We start from the raw sequence: 17,086 nt of genomic DNA, 5'->3' as shown, positions 1-17,086 counted from the left end.
CCTCTCTGGTGGTTTTCTTCCATACCACCTTAAATTCTGTAAATAGGATGTAACTTCTGTGTGTTGTCTAAATCATCTAGTCTACCTACTGACCAGCTTACGGATGAAGCAGGGATATTTTACAATCCAGCAGCATGGGCCCACGGGTGCACACTTACATTAAGTCTGTCTGGCAGAGAAAAGAGGGAGTGAAAGGTGAGACAGGACGGAGCATGGAGGGAGAGCAATGGGGGTCACCCTCATAAGGGTGGACCTGGCTTGTGACCAGCAATTTCACAAACACCTAGGCCCTTCGGCTACCTTCTGAAGGGCACAGGCTAAGAGCTTCAAGACAAGGGCCATGAATGGCTTGGTTCAGAATCTCCTGGTAGCGGGCCAGAGTGCTGGCACTTCCAGCCCTTAACTGGTCTGGTTGAAACCAATGGCACTTCCAGCCCTTAACTGGTCTGGTTGAAACCAAGTCCGTGGACAGTCAAGAAATGCAATTATTAATACACAGGTTCACCAGGCATCACTTGGCCCTGTCCAAAGCAAATTGTGACGCGTATCACCTTTCAGAATAGGGGGTCTGCCTGTCATTACTGAAAGCACCCCCCACCCCCACCCCGGCCCAGGAGTCAGAAAGCAATTTTCCAGGCATTTCCCCACAGGAAATTTTGTGAAATAGAAGTTATCAATTCAAATGAAGACCACTAACAAGATGAAATAGTCTCAACTTCAAAAACTTTATTTTTGTCTCATCCATCAAGGGCACAGGATACCTTCATCGGCTCCAGCTTTTGCCTTTCTCCTTACAGATTGTTCCATCACCTAAACCCAGGGTTATCCTGTGTGGGCAGCTTCCTAGAACCAAAAGATATTTTTGCCTTCTGGGTTAAGAATGCTCAAGCAAGTCTGGAAGCACAAGCTGCACTATTTAAAGCAGCAAATTCCCAGCTGCCCAGTAAAATCCACAGACCTCTACGTCAGATGTAGGGAAGATGCGCTGGGGGAGAAGGTTCAAGTTTCACCTTACTTGGGTCATCACAACTAGTGAACTGAACAAACTGACATCACCGTAGTGAAGTCTATTTGAACTCAAGACACTGCCAGGTACACTCCCCATTAGGCCGTCCAGGATCGCGATGTCCTTCAGCAGCACAATGTTGGATCATCACAACTGGGAAGTCACTGTTCCAGAGCTGGTTACAATGAACGTTCTAGAAAACCAGCTCTTTTTATACTGGACTCCACCTCTGATGCATCACGGAGGCTCATTAAGTTGCCAAGAATCAAACCTATTCTGGCTTGCCTCTCTCCCTAAGTCCCTTGAATTTGAAACCAAACATTTTTAAAAAAATGAAGCTACTTTATGAGGGCACAACTATCTTTCTATAGCTACCAGCTCCAAATACACAGAATGCTTGTCTGATGACCCGTGTGGCTCTTGCGCCCATGTCTTGCTGACATCTAGATACTATGCATACAGTGTACCATCAAGGGTTAAGAAAACTAGCTTTATACTGAAAAAGCAGCTTAGACCAACAAGGAGTTTTAAACTTATGTTGAAATAATTTGTATTTATACAAATTATTTTTGTGTATAAAAGGTTCCTTTGTCTACCGAGCAAAACCAGGTATAAACTAAGCTCAAACTTCAGGATACAAAGAATCTAGATAATGGATGTATTTAAGCTTTGTATATTCAAATGTAGGTTTTTGACACTTGGTTGAATAAACAAGTTTATTTGTAAATTTAGTCAACATACATAATTAACCTGAAGACTTCAGTAGAAGGGTAATTTTTAAAAACCACCTGGAAGGCCATCTCTATAGTGATTTTCCCAGGACCATGTATCAGATGTAACCTAATCGACACCATCTTAATTGGCAGAGGTTCAAGCTGGAGTTGTGTGCCCCTCCCCCACAGCAAGTTTACTCTAAGGATTATTATAATACAAACTCCACAAGGAAAAGAACTTCGGTATTGTTTCCTCTTGGTAGAGAAGAACTCAACCTAGTTATGAGACCAACCACAACACAAAGAAAAGCTGCACTAACTAGTTTAGATTATTAACAGATGATGCTGGTGTGAATAACTCGGTATTATAGTCTAGAGCCCTTATAAATAAAATCCCCCCATTAGTGTTTGCATTAATCAGCTAGAGGGTTAGTTAACATGTGGTAGAATGAGGACTTATGCAAGGTATAATTTGCAAAGCATTTTACTATTATGAAAACAAGTGCAGTCTAGTTAGGAGAAAACCAACTTGACTTTAAATTACACACACCTTAATGACAAGACTCCCCACCACATGTGAATGTAAAACATTTAATTTAAAAATGTTGACACTACAATATATAAAATAGCTATTATAAATGCACATAGTGTATTCTATAGCTGCCAGGTTTACTTTTTTTTTCTTTTTCCTTTTTTTTTTTTAAGGAAACTGTAAGTTACACTGTGGTTAAGACTTGTATCTTCACCCTTGAAAAAGCCCACATTCTATCACAGTGATGTATGGTCAGACTTAACAGCCCCAATTGTTAAACACTTGGATCAAGTCATAACCAGTTTTATTGCAAAAGGACCCTGTACACATTTATCAATTCTAGTACCTTAATAGCTACCCAACAAGTCATTAACATACAGAAACATGCATCATGAGAAGCAAGAAGTATCACCCATCCCTTCTGCATATTAGCAACTTGTCACTCCTGAGCAACAGTGCTCACATCACTGAGGTCTGTGAACAGTCACTTTTCGCATTCATCCTGAGTGAAAGATGGAATGACTTAAGTACAAATGCAACATATTATAAACAATTTCTTACAAAAAAAGTCACAAATTAAACCAAAGTATTTTACAGAATTTACTACAAAACACCATAAAAACTGCCTTCACTTAAGCTCTCTCTCCCCGTATCCGGCGAGCCAACTGGATGTCTTTGGGCATGATGGTGACTCTCTTAGCGTGGATGGCACACAGATTAGTATCTTCAAATAAACCCACCAGGTACGCTTCACTGGCCTCCTGTTGAGGACAAGAGCCACACTATTAAACTCTTCGCGGAGAAGCCACGCACGAGCCCTCCGACCCTACAGAGCCGCGCTCGCCTTACCTGAAGCGCGCCAATGGCGGCGCTCTGAAACCTCAGATCGGTTTTGAAATCCTGGGCGATCTCCCTCACCAACCTCTGGAAAGGCAGCTTCCGGATCAGAAGCTCGGTGGATTTCTGGTAACGACGGATCTCCCGAAGCGCCACGGTCCCGGGCCTGCAGCGAGCAGGGGAGTGTAAGCGGACACCCGGGACGGACAGAGCGCGGCGCCAGCCCCAGGACGCGCTCCCGCACGGGCCGCGCGCCGCCCCGTCATTGTCTGCCTGCCGCCTCGCCTACCTGTAGCGATGAGGTTTTTTCACCCCACCGGTAGAAGGGGCGCTTTTCCGGGCGGCTTTAGTGGCCAGCTGTTTGCGGGGCGCTTTCCCACCCGTGGATTTACGGGCAGTCTGCTTGGTTCGGGCCATTTTCTTTTACCTAAGGAAGACATCCGTGATTCCGGGGCCCCGGCGCTCGTCCCCCTGGGGGGTCACGGGGGGACGGGCTCGGCGCCCCTGCCCTCCCGCCTCTTCACCGCGGCAGATGGCCCGGGGCCGCCGCCGCCTCCTCCCCCTCCCCTAATGACTCAGGCTGCGAGGAGCGGCAGCAGCCTCCCCCGGGAGGGGGGGTGCGGGGAGGAGTCACTTCCCCTCCTCGACGGGCGGAGGCCCCGCTTGCCCGGAACCCGGCGTCAGGACCTCTGAATCACCACCGGGCAAAGAGGCGGAGACGCGGTTCCGGAACGAAGCCCCAAGGGAAAACCTCCCGGACCCACACCCGACGCCGGCAGCCCGAGCAGCCCGCACCAGCCAGCACTCCGCTCCCAACGGCTGAGGCCCGCGGCATTAACGGCCGACGGGGCCTCGAACCACGAACAAACCCCCCAACGCTTACCCAATGCCGAAGTCTTAGATCGCTTCTTCGACCGCCGCGCTGCTCCTGCTGCCCAGTAAAGAGCCGCAGTCGCCGAGCAAGGAAAAAGAAGACCCTTCAACGACCGACCAAACCGCTCTGTGCTCCAAACCCCCCCTTTGCCTCCGCTTTTATACCCACGCTTCACGCTGCGTCCCTGCGTCATAGGGGCCTCATTTGCATACACCAACGACTTTTTCTATTGGCGGGAGCTTTCGCCGACGCGCTGACATCCCCGACACAAAGGCCGTGCTTCGGCCCCGCTCCCGGATTGGTGGGCATCTAGGTCGCTGATTGGCTGTTAAAGTGGCCTAATGATTGGATGAATGCAAAGAGGAATGGACGAATCAGAGGTTAGCACGAAGCGGCTCTTCTGATTGGATAAAATGAAGCTATGTTTGGATCCTTCCCTTGGTTCCAAAGCTCTACAATAGAAAGTCAATGCAAATGAATTGCATTGGTCTGTATGAGGACTTCAGGGTCCGGATGGTTAGGAATCCAACCAAATTCGCATCTCGCCAATAAAATGCAGGAGGAGAGATTACTTCAGGGAAATTCTTATAAATGTTTTCCAATGTAAAATAAAATGTGTTCCTGTGACTATTTACTTTCCCATATTGATAGTTACGTACATAGAGTAAAAGAATTAGAATTCAGCAAATCATGTTGTGCCACCAAGTATTTCATGTATCACGCATATACATTTTAAGCAAAAAGCAGTTCTTTTGTTGGTGGTGTAGATAGGGGTAAATAATAGACAAAAAAATATGTCAGTGTATGGTTTTATAAGAACTGTTTTGTACATTCTTAGGCTATCACAAAATATTTTGTGATTTCAATAGCTTAAGGAAGTAGCCTTCTAAGCAACATTTTTTTGAATTATGTCATTCAACTGAATGAAATGACTGCAGACAAAATTGACATAGTCCTAGTACAACATTTACATGTCCATTCTAAATGTACATGTCCTTCTAAACAGAAGAAAATGAAATTAACACGTGCCCTTGTATTTAATGGTACATTGGCATAACTTCTAAGAAACACGACAAATGTATAAAAATGGTAATCCCTACTTTTGCCTAAATAAATGTCTTTGATAGATTGTAATGTTCAGTTCTCCTGATGATACAGGTATATAGAATACCAAAGCATGGTAAAGTTTGAGACCAGCCAAACAAAACTCAGAAAACGGAAGTAGAGTTTTGTGCATTTTATTCCATAGTTCCCACTCTGGGTTTACTGAATTTTTTCCCCCTGAATACTTTAAATCATCCAAATTCCGTTTACATGTGGATTTCAACTCAAATAATTATTGTACATAAACACAAATACCTCAAAAATTTACTTGTGACATCAAAGGTCTGCTCTCAGTATCAGCAGCAGGGGTGGGGGGGTGGGGGGTGGGAGAATGCTGGATATGAAGAAGCTGCTATGGTAAAAATATCTTTCACCCAATCTCTGGTACCAAATTCCTCTCATTTCTGCCCTCTCAATCTTAACAGGTACAATTTGTATTTAAATATCACCTATGTAAACTTTTATGCAATAATTTGGTGAACTTTAATTTCTGCCTTCGGCACAAAGTTTACAGTAGGGGAGGAATTAAGTTTTCTGTTTCATTCATGTAATGCTGAGAAACCAAGATGGAGGCTCTTGCCCTGTCCTCAGAACCTGAGGAAGCTAAGAATCAGGGCACTAGTTAGATCCCACACAAAAGGCTCTCAAATGTTCTGGGATGTAACCAGAAAAATACCCTGTTAACATTTTTTGACTGCCCAAATGGCCTGGAGAGGGAATTGGTTCCTAAATTAACAACCCGTTCGTGTTCCATGGATTTTCTAAAAGATCCAGAATCCTGTCTGTCCCAAGCCTCCAGAGGACAGAAACTCCAGTTTTGTTTTCTTTCTTGTAGCTTGGCTGATTACTAGAGGAGAACTAATTGCTCCAGCAAAAACTAGGTAAAGATTTACATTCATCCACTTAAAGGACCATTAGTGGGAATAGTTTGTCCTTACTCGGCTGTCATACAGCTTTTTCTTTTTCCTAAGTTAGCACAGGAGAGGAAAAGCAACACAGGAAATGGGAAAGAACTAAAAATGTTTATACAATCAAAACAATGTGGAATGTGATGCAGCATGTAGGCTACTATCCTAGTTCCTGTTCTGGCATGGGCTTGCTGAGTAACTCTGTGCAAGTTACTTCTCTGAGTTTCGGTTTCCTCTTTTGTAAATTAAACAGTTTGGATGATATCATCTCCCAATTTTACCAGTCCACACTCATTTTGAAGCTTATGGTATACAGCTTACTTAAAGCCTAGTGCTGTGAACTCTATTTCTTCATTCACATCGCGCTTAGGTATTTTGGGGATAACATACAAGTCAATTACTTGGATTTAATAACAGCGTTAAAACAATACACTACAACTTTTATTTGTCCTTTTGGAATTTTTCATCTTCACACGCCCCTAGTGGTTAAACAATTGATTTGGCCTGTTTAGGAAATACCAGTTTCTCAACATTGTGGGGTGACAGTTTGGCTTCTGATGTGAGGTTACTAGGGACTAAATAAAATAAGTGTCATTCTCAAACATTAACAGTTTTCCATTCACTCCACCCTCCCGCATCCCTAAGGTTAATTGGGAACATTTCTCTTTAACGTGACAATCACTAGACTAGTTAACCTATCTAATCAAATATAAATCAGTCTTAAACACATGGGATTTAAATAGATTCATTATGGAAAGCAAAGTTAAATGACAAGCGTCAATATTTTATCTATGAAGAACTTCATAAGGGGGGGGGGGCGCCTGGGTGGCTCAGTGTGTTAAAGCCTCAACCTTTGGCTCAGGTCATGATCCCAGGGTCCTGGGATGGAGCCCCCCATCTGGCTCTCTGCTCGGCAGGGAGCCTGCTTTCCTTCCTCTCTGCCTGCCTCTCTGCCTACTTGTGGTCTCTGTCAAATAAATAAAATCTTAAAAAAAAAAAAAAAAAACCTTCATAAAGGTGGAATTGGCTGATTTGACAAAAGCCACACAGTGAAGAACTTCGCCCGACGAGTGGGAATGGGGCTCGGAAAACCCAGAAAAGCTGACTTCCGGAGCAGGAAACTGCAGTGGGTCATCAACCGCACCCCCGACTCAACCCCAGGCTCGGCCTCTGGACACTAGGTGACGCTTCTCAACACCCCTGCAACTTGCTAGTGTACCTGAGACTGTTCTAGACGGAGATTAAATTCGTCCTTGGCCCCTAACGCACTGGAAACAAGTCGGTCAGGCCAGGCGTCGAGCAGGGGAGCGACCCAAGCCGTGGAGTTCCAGGTTTCAGGGTTGGTAAAGGTTTACGCGCGTCTCAGCAAAGGCGCGGGAACGGAGTACTGCGTCGTGCAGCTCTACTTTAGCAAAGATTTCTCAGGCTGACTTCTGGTAGGCAGACTTTCCTTCATGCCTCCCCCGTTAGCCTGGTCGCAGGCATGAAGAGGATGTTGGCGGACTGCAGGTGCCTGCAGCACAAAGGCCCAGAGCTAAGGACGGACAATACAGATTCTGAAGCACGGCTGGGGCCGGCATCAGCATTGAACCTAAGACCTTGTAAGTCTGGTGGCGAGATAATTATTACACTGTTGGTGGTGAAACTACACTTGGATTGTTTCACAGAGGTCGTCAGGGCCTCTCTAGCTGCGGGCCCTTTCCACTCCAGAGGCTCCAGTTTCAAGGAAAGCTCTCCTACGACACTGGAAACGCACTCTTAAGAAGCAGGGACGCAGCAGGACTGCAATCCCCACAAGCCGTGGCGGGCCCTGAGCATCCGGGACACCGTCCGCAAGGATCCCTGGGTATTGTGGTCCATTCCTTTGGCAGCAACCCTCTGCCGACGGTAAAATTCCAGCCGAACGGAGGACCACAACTCCCAGCAACCCTTGCTGCCGTGCGGGGGGTCTTCACGTTCTCGTGGCGCGGCGCAGGCGCACTGGGTCCTCGGCGCGGACCGCGCAGACTGAATAATAAAAGGGGAGCGGCGAAGAGGCAGGAAGACAGGACCATGTCGAAGGGCCCCGGGCCCGGCGGCTCCGCAGCTTCCTCGGCGCCCCCGGCCGCTACCGCTCAGGTGCTGCAGGCACAGCCCGAGAAACCGCAGCACTACACGTACGTAGAGCCCCCCCCGCCGCGCGCGCACGCCTGACGTCAGCGGCCAGCGTGAGTCACGCGCGCAGGGAGAGCGCGAGGCGGCCTCTCCCTCCCCCCCCTTCCTCCTCCGGCCCGGCCCAGACCGGTTCCAACCTGCTGGGGCCGGTCCCAACTGCCTCCAACTGCTACCAACCCCTGGTCGGGCCGTGGGGCGGGAAAGCCGGGCCCCGCCGCTGAGTGGGGAAGGCGGGAGTGCGGGGTGCGGAGAGCGCACGTCTCAGGCCGGGCCTGTGAGGCCTAACTGTTCCTCAGACCGTAAAACCACAGTATCAGGCCCTTGGGGGGCGATCAGAAGCCCAGCCCAGAACCAGGATGAGCGCCCCGGGGGCCGGCCCTGCCGCCGCTGCGAATGACGGATGGCGCGAGGTTCTGTCAGGCGCCCCGCGTTCCGTGCCCGGGAGGCCTTTTGTGTCCCCGAAGCCCGTATGTTGTCTGTGGAGGCCCCTCTTGCTGGGAACTCGCAGGGACAGCCGACCCGGCCTGAGTCGGGGACCCCGAGGGCGATGGGGTCCGAGCGCGTCTTCAGGCCCAAGCGAAGTGCGGTAGCAGAGGGAACCCCGACGCTCGCCCCGCAGGAGTCCAGTAGATGGAAAACCCGCTCCCTGGGCATCTGCCTGTGTCTGAGGGGAGGTCCCTGCCTCCTCGTGTCCTTCCAGGCACGTTAAAGGACCACCTAGTGCGAGGTGCCTCGGGAGAAAGCAAGCTGCAGAGGCGGGCCCTCCTGTTCAGCAAAATGTTGGTTTCCAGCCCCCCGTCCCCCGCCTCCAATGCTCCTTGCGCGCCTCGCCTCCGCTTGGCGCTCCCAGGTGCTGTGCGTGTTTAGAAGGACCCCCAGGTGGACCTGAGGCTGGCAGCCCTGGAGAGCCACCCAGTACTGCCCCCCGGTGAGCCGGGAGCAGAGGGAACTAAACGAGACAGGAGGAGCTCCTGTGTGTCACTCACCGGAGTAAGCCCCGTTAGGAAGCTGTTCTGGGATTGGGGGACATGGGTTTTAGGAAGCATATTGGTTTCTTTGTGAGGTTCCCTGCTATTGGTTGAAAGAAGTTGAAGCTCTGTCTTTTCTTGGCTACAGTCGGACTCGTGTTAACTGTTACTTTTCTACTGTGGCCATTGCTTTGCGGGTCCTTCCTCCCTGGAGTTGTTTCTGCTGTCCTTCCATCGGTTTTGGTGAAATGATCTTACCTTAGAGACTTCTGATCGGTTGAGTGGTTTGGTCAAGCCACAGTATGGTTTTGATTTGAAAATCTGCAGACTTCCCATGATTGGAACTTCTTCATAAAGTGGTTGCTCGCATCATATTTTTCAGTAACCTACAATACTTGGGGTTATGTTTCAGCAACCTCTGTACGTTGTGTCATTGAGTAGACTGTGGAATCTGTATTAGGGTTTTCTTACCATTTGGAATTGACAGATGAAACAAGTCAACATCTGTGTAAATGTTAATAACTGATTTTTTGTTCTGTTGATGCTTATTTGTTTAAAATCTCTTTCCATTGCTTATGGGGTAAGTGCAGAGTAATCACTCTGGACTCTCAAGGTGGCTTAGAAATCAACAGAAAGCCCAAGCTTAACTGGGTGATTGGAGGTTGTGGGTGTTCCCATCTTTTTATTTCCTGTTAAGTCTTCATTTGCATATATGTTTGCATTTTTATTTCCGAAAATCAGAGGTAGACATCTTTTGTCTTCCTTGGTAGATTTATGGGCTTTCAAAAGCTTTGATGATTTGGAAAACTTCATTTCCTTGTCATCTAAGGTCTTAGGAGCACAGGGAGTTTGAGGATACAGATGTCGGCACCTGTACACATACTGGCACTGATTTTCTTTTCTTTTTTCTTTCTCTTTTTTTTTTTTTTTTTTAAAGGTGAGCCCATTTGTTACCCTTAGAGGTTAGACCACAGGAATATTTTTATTTTTCTTTTAATATTTAAGATTTTGAGCTGGCCAGTATTTTTTAAATTCTCACTTGCAACATGAATTTCCAGAATTTGTACCAGTCGAATATGGCCTTCTATATTGCATAGATCCCTTTATGGAATAGAGATATAAACCCTTTGTGTGTGTGTGTGTGTGTGTTTGTTTTGTTTTGTATGTTTGTATTTTTTTACCGGTTAATTTCTTTTTTAACTTTTTAAAACTTACTTGTACATAAATTACACTAACTTTGTGTGTTTTATATGCCTGATATTATTTGAGATAACGTGCTATGCAACCATCTTTGCACTAATCCAGAAGAACCTCTTAAAACTGAGTGCCACTCGAAGCACCTGGCTGGCTCAGTCAGAGCATGTGACTCTTGATCTTGAGGTTGTAAGTTCGAGCCCCGCACTGGGTGTAGAGATTACTTAAAAAAGAAATAAACTTCAAAAAAAAGTTTAAAAATTGAGTGCCACTCATCATAATGGCAGACGGTCTTGGTAAACTTGGTTGAATCTACCAAAAATAAATGTTGCCTTCCCATAGGCAGTATTCCATAGACATTGCCTTGCCTTCTTACCCCACAGATAAAATCCTAGAATTTAGCTCTTTTTCCTAAACCAAGAGGAGTATTCATAACATAGTTTGAAAGATAGTTTTGTTGGTATATTCCCCCTAAACTCATGAATAATCTTGCTTTAAGAAAAACTTTGAAATAATCCTTTTAGCCAGTTGGTATAGTCGGCACTTGTGCTAGACCAGAGGAATTCAACCCTTTAGAAAATGGCTGTTAGAATTTCCTCTTACTCAGCTCCAAGTGTCCGATAGCAGGCAGTCAGATGATAATGTGCACGTATCAGTCCTCTTCCAGTACAAGAACCACCTGACGTCTTGCTAGGTAATTTGTCCTTTTATTTGATGAAGACTGAATTTGATCCATCTGTTTTCAGAACAGGTCCATCTTGTATATTATATTTGAAGAGTTTTATTAAAGCGGTTTTATGAATGGGAAATTTTGGAGCAATTGCATTCCAAAATCTATCTACGAATTTAGCTAACTTTGGATTTTTTACTGGATAACAGTTATATTATTTTAAGTGTATGGTTGAAAGGTCACCCAAAAAAACATGCCCTCCAACATATTCAGGTTTCTGCCTCATTATTTTGATCCTATAACAGGATGTAAGCCTTAAAGACATTAGATCATCTTTGGATTCCTTTGCTTGCAGTTGATTCCCAAACTTATTAATGCCCTTGAGGTAAAGGAAAAATGTAATTCTAGTTTCGTGAAGGTTTTTTTTGGACTTTTTCTGGCCACTGGGTGATTTCTTATAGGTAGAGGATAAATGCTTTATAGCGTCTTCTAGCCAAGTTTTTTTTTTTTTTTTTTTAAACTTAGAGACTGTTCCTGAGCATCTTTAAACAGGGTTAATGTGGCAGTACTTCCATAGATAACTATTTTGAGGCAAATTTGTTAATTTATACATCATATATTTTTATTTTTATTTTTTTAATTTAATTTATACATCATATAAATGTTCCGAATTTTACTTGATTGCATCAGACTGTGTTTTGGAAAACCCAGGAAATGAAAACATATTTAAATCATTATTGCAAATTGCAATAAAATTGTAAATACATTACTAGAGTACAACTTGTTGCACAACAGAAGTCACTGGAAGTGTTGCTAGGCAACCTCAGCAAGCATGAGTTCAGTTACCAATAAATGTTTCTGGATCTTGTTTACTTGTTTATCAAGTAGAACTAATTTCTTACGGGACAAAAATTAAGAGCTCGTTGTGATCTTCACTCAGGCCCACAGAATCCCCATTAATAATTAAGTGCCCATGCTAAGGGTAGAGTCAAGTGTAGCACCTAGTTGATATTTGCTGTGAAAGTAATGATTAAAATGAAGATTTGCTTAATGGTTAAGTTTTTTTGTTTTAATCCAGCTATGTTAGATACTAAAGAAGGCTTCCCCACAATCCATTTGCATCTGCTTTGACTGGTGGTTTCTATCAACCTACAAAGACTGACTTATTGGTGAGGGCAGCTGGACAACTCTGAGAGCAACTTAGAGAAATCCATCTTGGGCACACTCTATAAAGGAGCTCCTTCTCTGGAAATAGCACCCCAGATAAGTGCACAAAAGCAAGACACCCTCGTGGACCTACTTCCTCCCGCTTTCAACACCCTGATGCCTGAAGGTGAGGTCTCCTTCCTGTGTGTCTTAGAAGCCGTGAGCTCATTTAGGTAATGAGACCCTGCAGCAGCCCGAGCACCACATACCCGCAGGCTTTCCCGCCAGACCTTTGCCTAAAGGTTATTTTTCTCATAGGAGAAGCTCTAGGTCACAAGTATGCTAAAAGTAAGGTTGCATTTAAAGCTGCATTACTTTAAATACTGGACTGGTATAGGGATTATTTTCCCAAATGGGGCAGAATTTATTTAATGATTAAGTTTTCCGTTTTGTCGTTGTTACTGTTTTTAATCCAGCTATGCTTGGTACTAAAGGAGGTTTCCTACATTTGCATCTTCTGTAGTTTGAAATCGCAACTATGGACAGTTATGGCTAATCCTAGTACATTGTCTTCCCTTCTTTTAACATCTTGGATGAATTTGGGGCACACTAATGTGTTAAGTGAAGATGGATGTTGAATGTAAGTTTCTCTGCCATTCTTAGCCAATATATAAACATTACATTAGTGTAATTGCTAAAAATGCCAAGAATTTCGGTTCAGTATCCTTCTGGACAATGTAGCTTTCTTGTTTTCTTACCATAGAGATACTGTGTAGATTCACACCAGCCAGCCATCTTTAAATACCTGCATGGGCCACAGAGAGATCTGCGGAGAAAGTGTGGGTAAAATCAGTACATATGATAATAGGTATGGGGTTCATTTGGGGGGTGATGGAATGTTCTGGAATTAGATAGTGATAGTAATGCTACAACATGGTGAATATCCTAAGAAGCACTGAGACGTACACTTTAAAATTGTGAAATTTTTATGTTGTGTCAGTTATATCTCAGTTATTGTTTTAAAAAGTATTTTTTAAAAAAATCAGCACGTGAGAGTCTGTCAGGCTCATGTGGCCTGTCAGGGCTTGGCAGCATGGTTTGGTGTGGAGAGCCTACAGTTTATGAGAACCTCCTTGGTGCCCCTTTTCCAGCCTTCTCAATAGCTCAGTCCTTTTATATCCATTCTAGGTGAATGACCCGTGTTCTGGGTCCGAGGAGATCCTTTGAGATAAGAAGTGCATATTCAGCAAGTTTGAGACTCCTGGATGTTGGTGGTTGTACTTCACTTTGTCTCTGAATTGATAGCCGTTGTAAGGAACAAGCACGACTGCCTGTGTAAAAACGAACTGAGCTTCCTAGAGTGGGTGGGAGATAGAAAGTTGTTCTTGCTGAAATGTGATGAATTTCACTCTCAGGTAGTTTATGGTGTTTTAATGTTCACATTGACATTTCTTTAAGGACGAGCCACATGTTTTAGGCATTTTAAATTCTATCAGTGGCTATATTTTAGTTCTAATAATCACAAATTTTTTATTATTTCTTTATACAATCCCTCAACTTTCACCCCTTTTTTCTTTGCCAGTGTGTAGAATTTGACAGCAGTATCAAGAGCTGATGAGGAAGAGAAGATGGAAAGGAGTCTAGCGACTTAAAAATCTCATAGCATTCTCTGTGAGGTGACCTTTTTCCTGCTGGGGCTCAACTTATTTAGGAGATAAAGAAGATACTCAGGCCTGTGATAGTATCAACATGTCCTATCTGAGCTTATTTGAAATGTTTCATCCCTTTCCTTATTCTTTATATTACAATTTACTTTTTGTGTTCCTAAGTCGACTCATTTGTTTCCTACTAGTATTTGAAACACCATGTGGCCAACATGAGTCCTAACAAATTGACTGCTGATGAGGAGGGGAAAGGCCCATGTGCCCACCTTCTGGTGAGATTTTGGCCTTGTCACAGAACTACCCCCATGGAGGAGATGTAGCTATGCTTAGCAAAGAAGAGGTTGAGAAAATCTTTTGGCCTGGTGTTTTATGATGTAAAAGTTTCAAATAGTAGTTTTTATATGTAAGTTTTTATTAATAATGGTAAGAATATTGCTATGTCTTTTTGATGTAACTTTTACTGCTTAGAGGTGCCAAGTATTTGGTAGCCCACCACATTAGGATTTGTGTAAATCAGTCTATCCAAATATAAAGTAGAAGCCCATGCTTGTATTTTCTTACTTTAAAAAAATCCAAAATTTAAATTTTATGATTGAACTAAAGAGTACTTTATAATGAATATATAAAATGAATATTAAATTTCCAGGAGAGTATGTTAAAGTTAACATTTTTGTTTTTTATTTTTAGTAACTTATTTCATGGTTATTGTAATTATGGCCTGTTAAAAACTCCCTTACAGGGGCCCCTGGGTGGCTCAGTGGGTTAAAACCTCTGCCTTCGGCTCAGGTCATGGTCCCAGGGTCCTGGGATCAAGCTCTGCATCAGACTCTTTGCTGAGGAGGGAGCCTGCTTCCCCCTCTCTCTCTGCCCACTTGTGATCGCTGTCAAATAAATAAAAATCTTTAAAAACAAAAAATCCCTAACATATTTTGAACAGCTTCTAGAGAATCACTTATGCTTATCTGCCCTTACTGTTGTTTTTCTTTGTAGCTCAATTGAGAAAAGCGTAATTAACAGTGCAGTGTTTAAGAGTACTGACTGCAGGGCCAGACTGATTGGGTTTGAAGCCTAGCTCTGCCACTTACTAGCTGTGGGACCTTAGGCAAGTGACTTTCCTCTTTGTATGTCATTTTCCTGAGGATACTAATGGTACCTACCTCATGGAGTTGTTACAAGGTCTAAGTGAGTTAATATATGTGAAGTGCTTAAAAGAGCACATGGCATTTAGCACAGTGTATCATTCTTACAAATATTTGAACAAGACCCAAGTTACTGCTTTCAGTTTCATTGCTACCTCCTTCAACAGCCTTAACCAAATGCTGCTTTAGCTACATCTACTCCGAAGTGGATTCATCAGTTCCTAGGGTACATGTGGGTCAGTGTTGTCTTAAGAGAACATATTCCTCCCCTCTGTGTCCATTCAAATTTCACTCCAGGTGCCCTTCTTCCAGTAGCCTCTGTCCACTGCTTGTATTCTACATGATGGACTGGTGTTCCGAACGAAACAGATCTGCTCTTACAGGGCCAAAGACTTTGTTTTACAGAAAACAGTGTACAAAATAACACAGCAATTCAAATGTATATACTCACACATTCATCAAATTGGGGGTTTTTCAGGCCAGGAAGACTGAATTAAGTCAAGGTATTATTATTATTTTTTTTTCTTTTAAAGATTTTATTTATTTGACAGACAGAGATCACAAGTAGGCAGAGAGACAGGCAGAGAGAGAGGAGGAAGCAGGCTCCCTGCTTAGCAGAGAACCCGATGTGGGGCTCGATCCCAGGACCCTGGGATCATGACCTGAGCCGAAGGCAGAGGCTTTAACCCACTGAGCCACCCAGGCGCCCCAAGTCAAGGTATTATTTAGGGAAGAATGAACCAGGGTTTTCAGTACTCCTCACATACTTTCTCCAGAATCAGTGATATGAGTGAACCTTCTGTGAATTTTCTCTCCTCAGTTTTATCAGTTCCAAAATCTTTGGGTCAAGGGCACAGTCCTAGGAAGAAGGAAGTAGGGACATGGAGGACTGACTGCCAGCACTGTATCATTCAGGCCATTCATCATTCAGTTCTCCAGGCCAGCTCACAGGTGTCAGACCTTTCCCAGTGAAGAGTGGGCTGCAGTCATTTTCCCATGAACGGCGCCCCCATGTGAAAGCCTTTGCTTTTGTAAGTGCCTGTAGCACTTAAACTTGAGGTTCCTGTTTATGTTTCTGTGTGTTAGGATAGTTCCGTTGTATCCAGGAGGTACACACTGGCTCTGAGGTCCTACTATATGAACTCTGGCTAAAAGTCAGTTACAGAATCAAAGCCTACCTTAAATGTTCAGACATACTCAGATTCATTAGACGCTGACTTTATTTGCAGTACTATCTGAGCTTGCTTTTCTGCCAGAGAGAATGTTTTAAACCAGGAGCACCTGAGATTTGGAAACCAAATCTCTATAGCCCTATAGTGCTTTTTCGGAATTGTCCAAATATTTGCCAATTAAATTTTAGCTTTATTTAGTCTTTTTAAAAAATTTTTTTAAAGGTTTTATTTATTTGACAGAGATCACAAGTAGGCAGAGAGGCAGGCAGCGGCGGGGCGGGTAGGGGGAGAAGCAGGCTCCCCACCAAGCAAAGAGTCCGATGCGGGGCTCGATCCCAGAACCCTGGGATCATGGCCTGAGCCTAAGGCAGACACTCAACCCATTATATATATATATATATATATATATATATATATATATATATATATATACATATATATCATGATCTGAGCCAAAGGCAGACGCTTAACGACTGAGCCACCCAGGTGCCGCAATATTGTGAATTTCTTAACGAACAAAAAGGTTTTAATTCTATAAGTTATTAATCATAATTCAATAAAGAAAAGTCAAGATAACTTCTAATGTCAGTAATACTGGATGTATTTTCCCTTCTAGGTCCCCTCTCCCCCAGTTATAGTCTGGTGACATACTTCCATAATTTTTCTTGATAAATCTTTGGTTTGTACCCAGTTTTTGCCAAATAGTCGTCATAATACCCCTTAGTTTTTGGAGGAAAAAGAAAAAGGAATTTAATATATCTCTAGTGATCACACATTCCCAGGAATTACAGAACAATCCTGGTTACTTTTCTATTCTGCGTGTGAGTCTGATCTCAAAATTAGCATTCAGGGTGAGGAACAAGGCTGTGCAGACATTGTGGGGAAGGTAGCTGGAGAGGTTACTGGTTTATAAGTCTCCAGGAGAAGCACTTAAATCAGAGATCGGAATTGCTTCTGTTTGGTGGGTTAGTGTACAGCTGCTGTGGACCAGGCTTGTACCACTTG

General features: G+C 44.0%; 2 protein-coding genes across 14 annotated transcripts in view; one reads left to right on the top strand and one right to left on the bottom strand.

The window, feature by feature from the left end:
* Positions 1 to 1,708: 1,708 nt before the first annotated feature.
* LOC101675486 (histone H3.3A) lies at positions 1,709 to 4,123 on the bottom strand. Its single transcript, XM_004748891.2, has 4 exons — positions 3,972 to 4,123; positions 3,378 to 3,515; positions 3,101 to 3,254; positions 1,709 to 3,012 (listed from the first exon to the last, which is right to left on the bottom strand). The coding sequence occupies exons 2-4, from the start codon at positions 3,503 to 3,505 to the stop codon at positions 2,884 to 2,886; spliced, it is 411 nt and encodes a 136-aa protein (XP_004748948.1). The 5' UTR covers positions 3,506 to 3,515; positions 3,972 to 4,123; the 3' UTR covers positions 1,709 to 2,883.
* Positions 4,124 to 7,632: 3,509 nt separating this feature from the next.
* Positions 7,633 to 17,086, top strand: part of UNK (unk zinc finger) — a 32,657-nt gene continuing 23,203 nt past the window's right edge. For 2 of the 13 annotated variants that reach the window (XM_045085889.1, XM_045085890.1), the window contains exon 1: positions 7,936 to 8,130. In XM_045085889.1, the coding sequence (XP_044941824.1) occupies positions 8,027 to 8,130 (104 nt within the window). In that variant the 5' untranslated portion in view covers positions 7,936 to 8,026. The other 11 variants (XM_045085896.1, XM_045085895.1, XM_045085893.1 and 8 more) reach the window with 11 other exon arrangements.

This window comes from Mustela putorius, unplaced genomic scaffold (assembly GCF_011764305.1).
Source record: "Mustela putorius furo isolate JIRA1106 unplaced genomic scaffold, ASM1176430v1.1 tig00000873_pilon_pilon_pilon, whole genome shotgun sequence".
Taxonomy (NCBI): domain Eukaryota; kingdom Metazoa; phylum Chordata; class Mammalia; order Carnivora; family Mustelidae; genus Mustela; species Mustela putorius.
This window is presented reverse-complemented; position numbering and strand designations above follow the sequence as displayed.

Excerpts from the sequence above, each read along its gene's own strand:
- LOC101675486 (XM_004748891.2), bottom strand. The coding sequence starts at position 3,505 with ATGGCCCGAACCAAGCAGACTGCCCGTAAATCCACGGGTGGGAAAGCG. Across the intron at positions 3,255-3,377 it reads AAAAAACCTCATCGCTACAG|GCCCGGGACCGTGGCGCTTC; the intron begins GTAGGCGAGGCG and ends TGCTCGCTGCAG. Across the intron at positions 3,013-3,100 it reads CCGCCATTGGCGCGCTTCAG|GAGGCCAGTGAAGCGTACCT; the intron begins GTAAGGCGAGCG and ends TGTCCTCAACAG.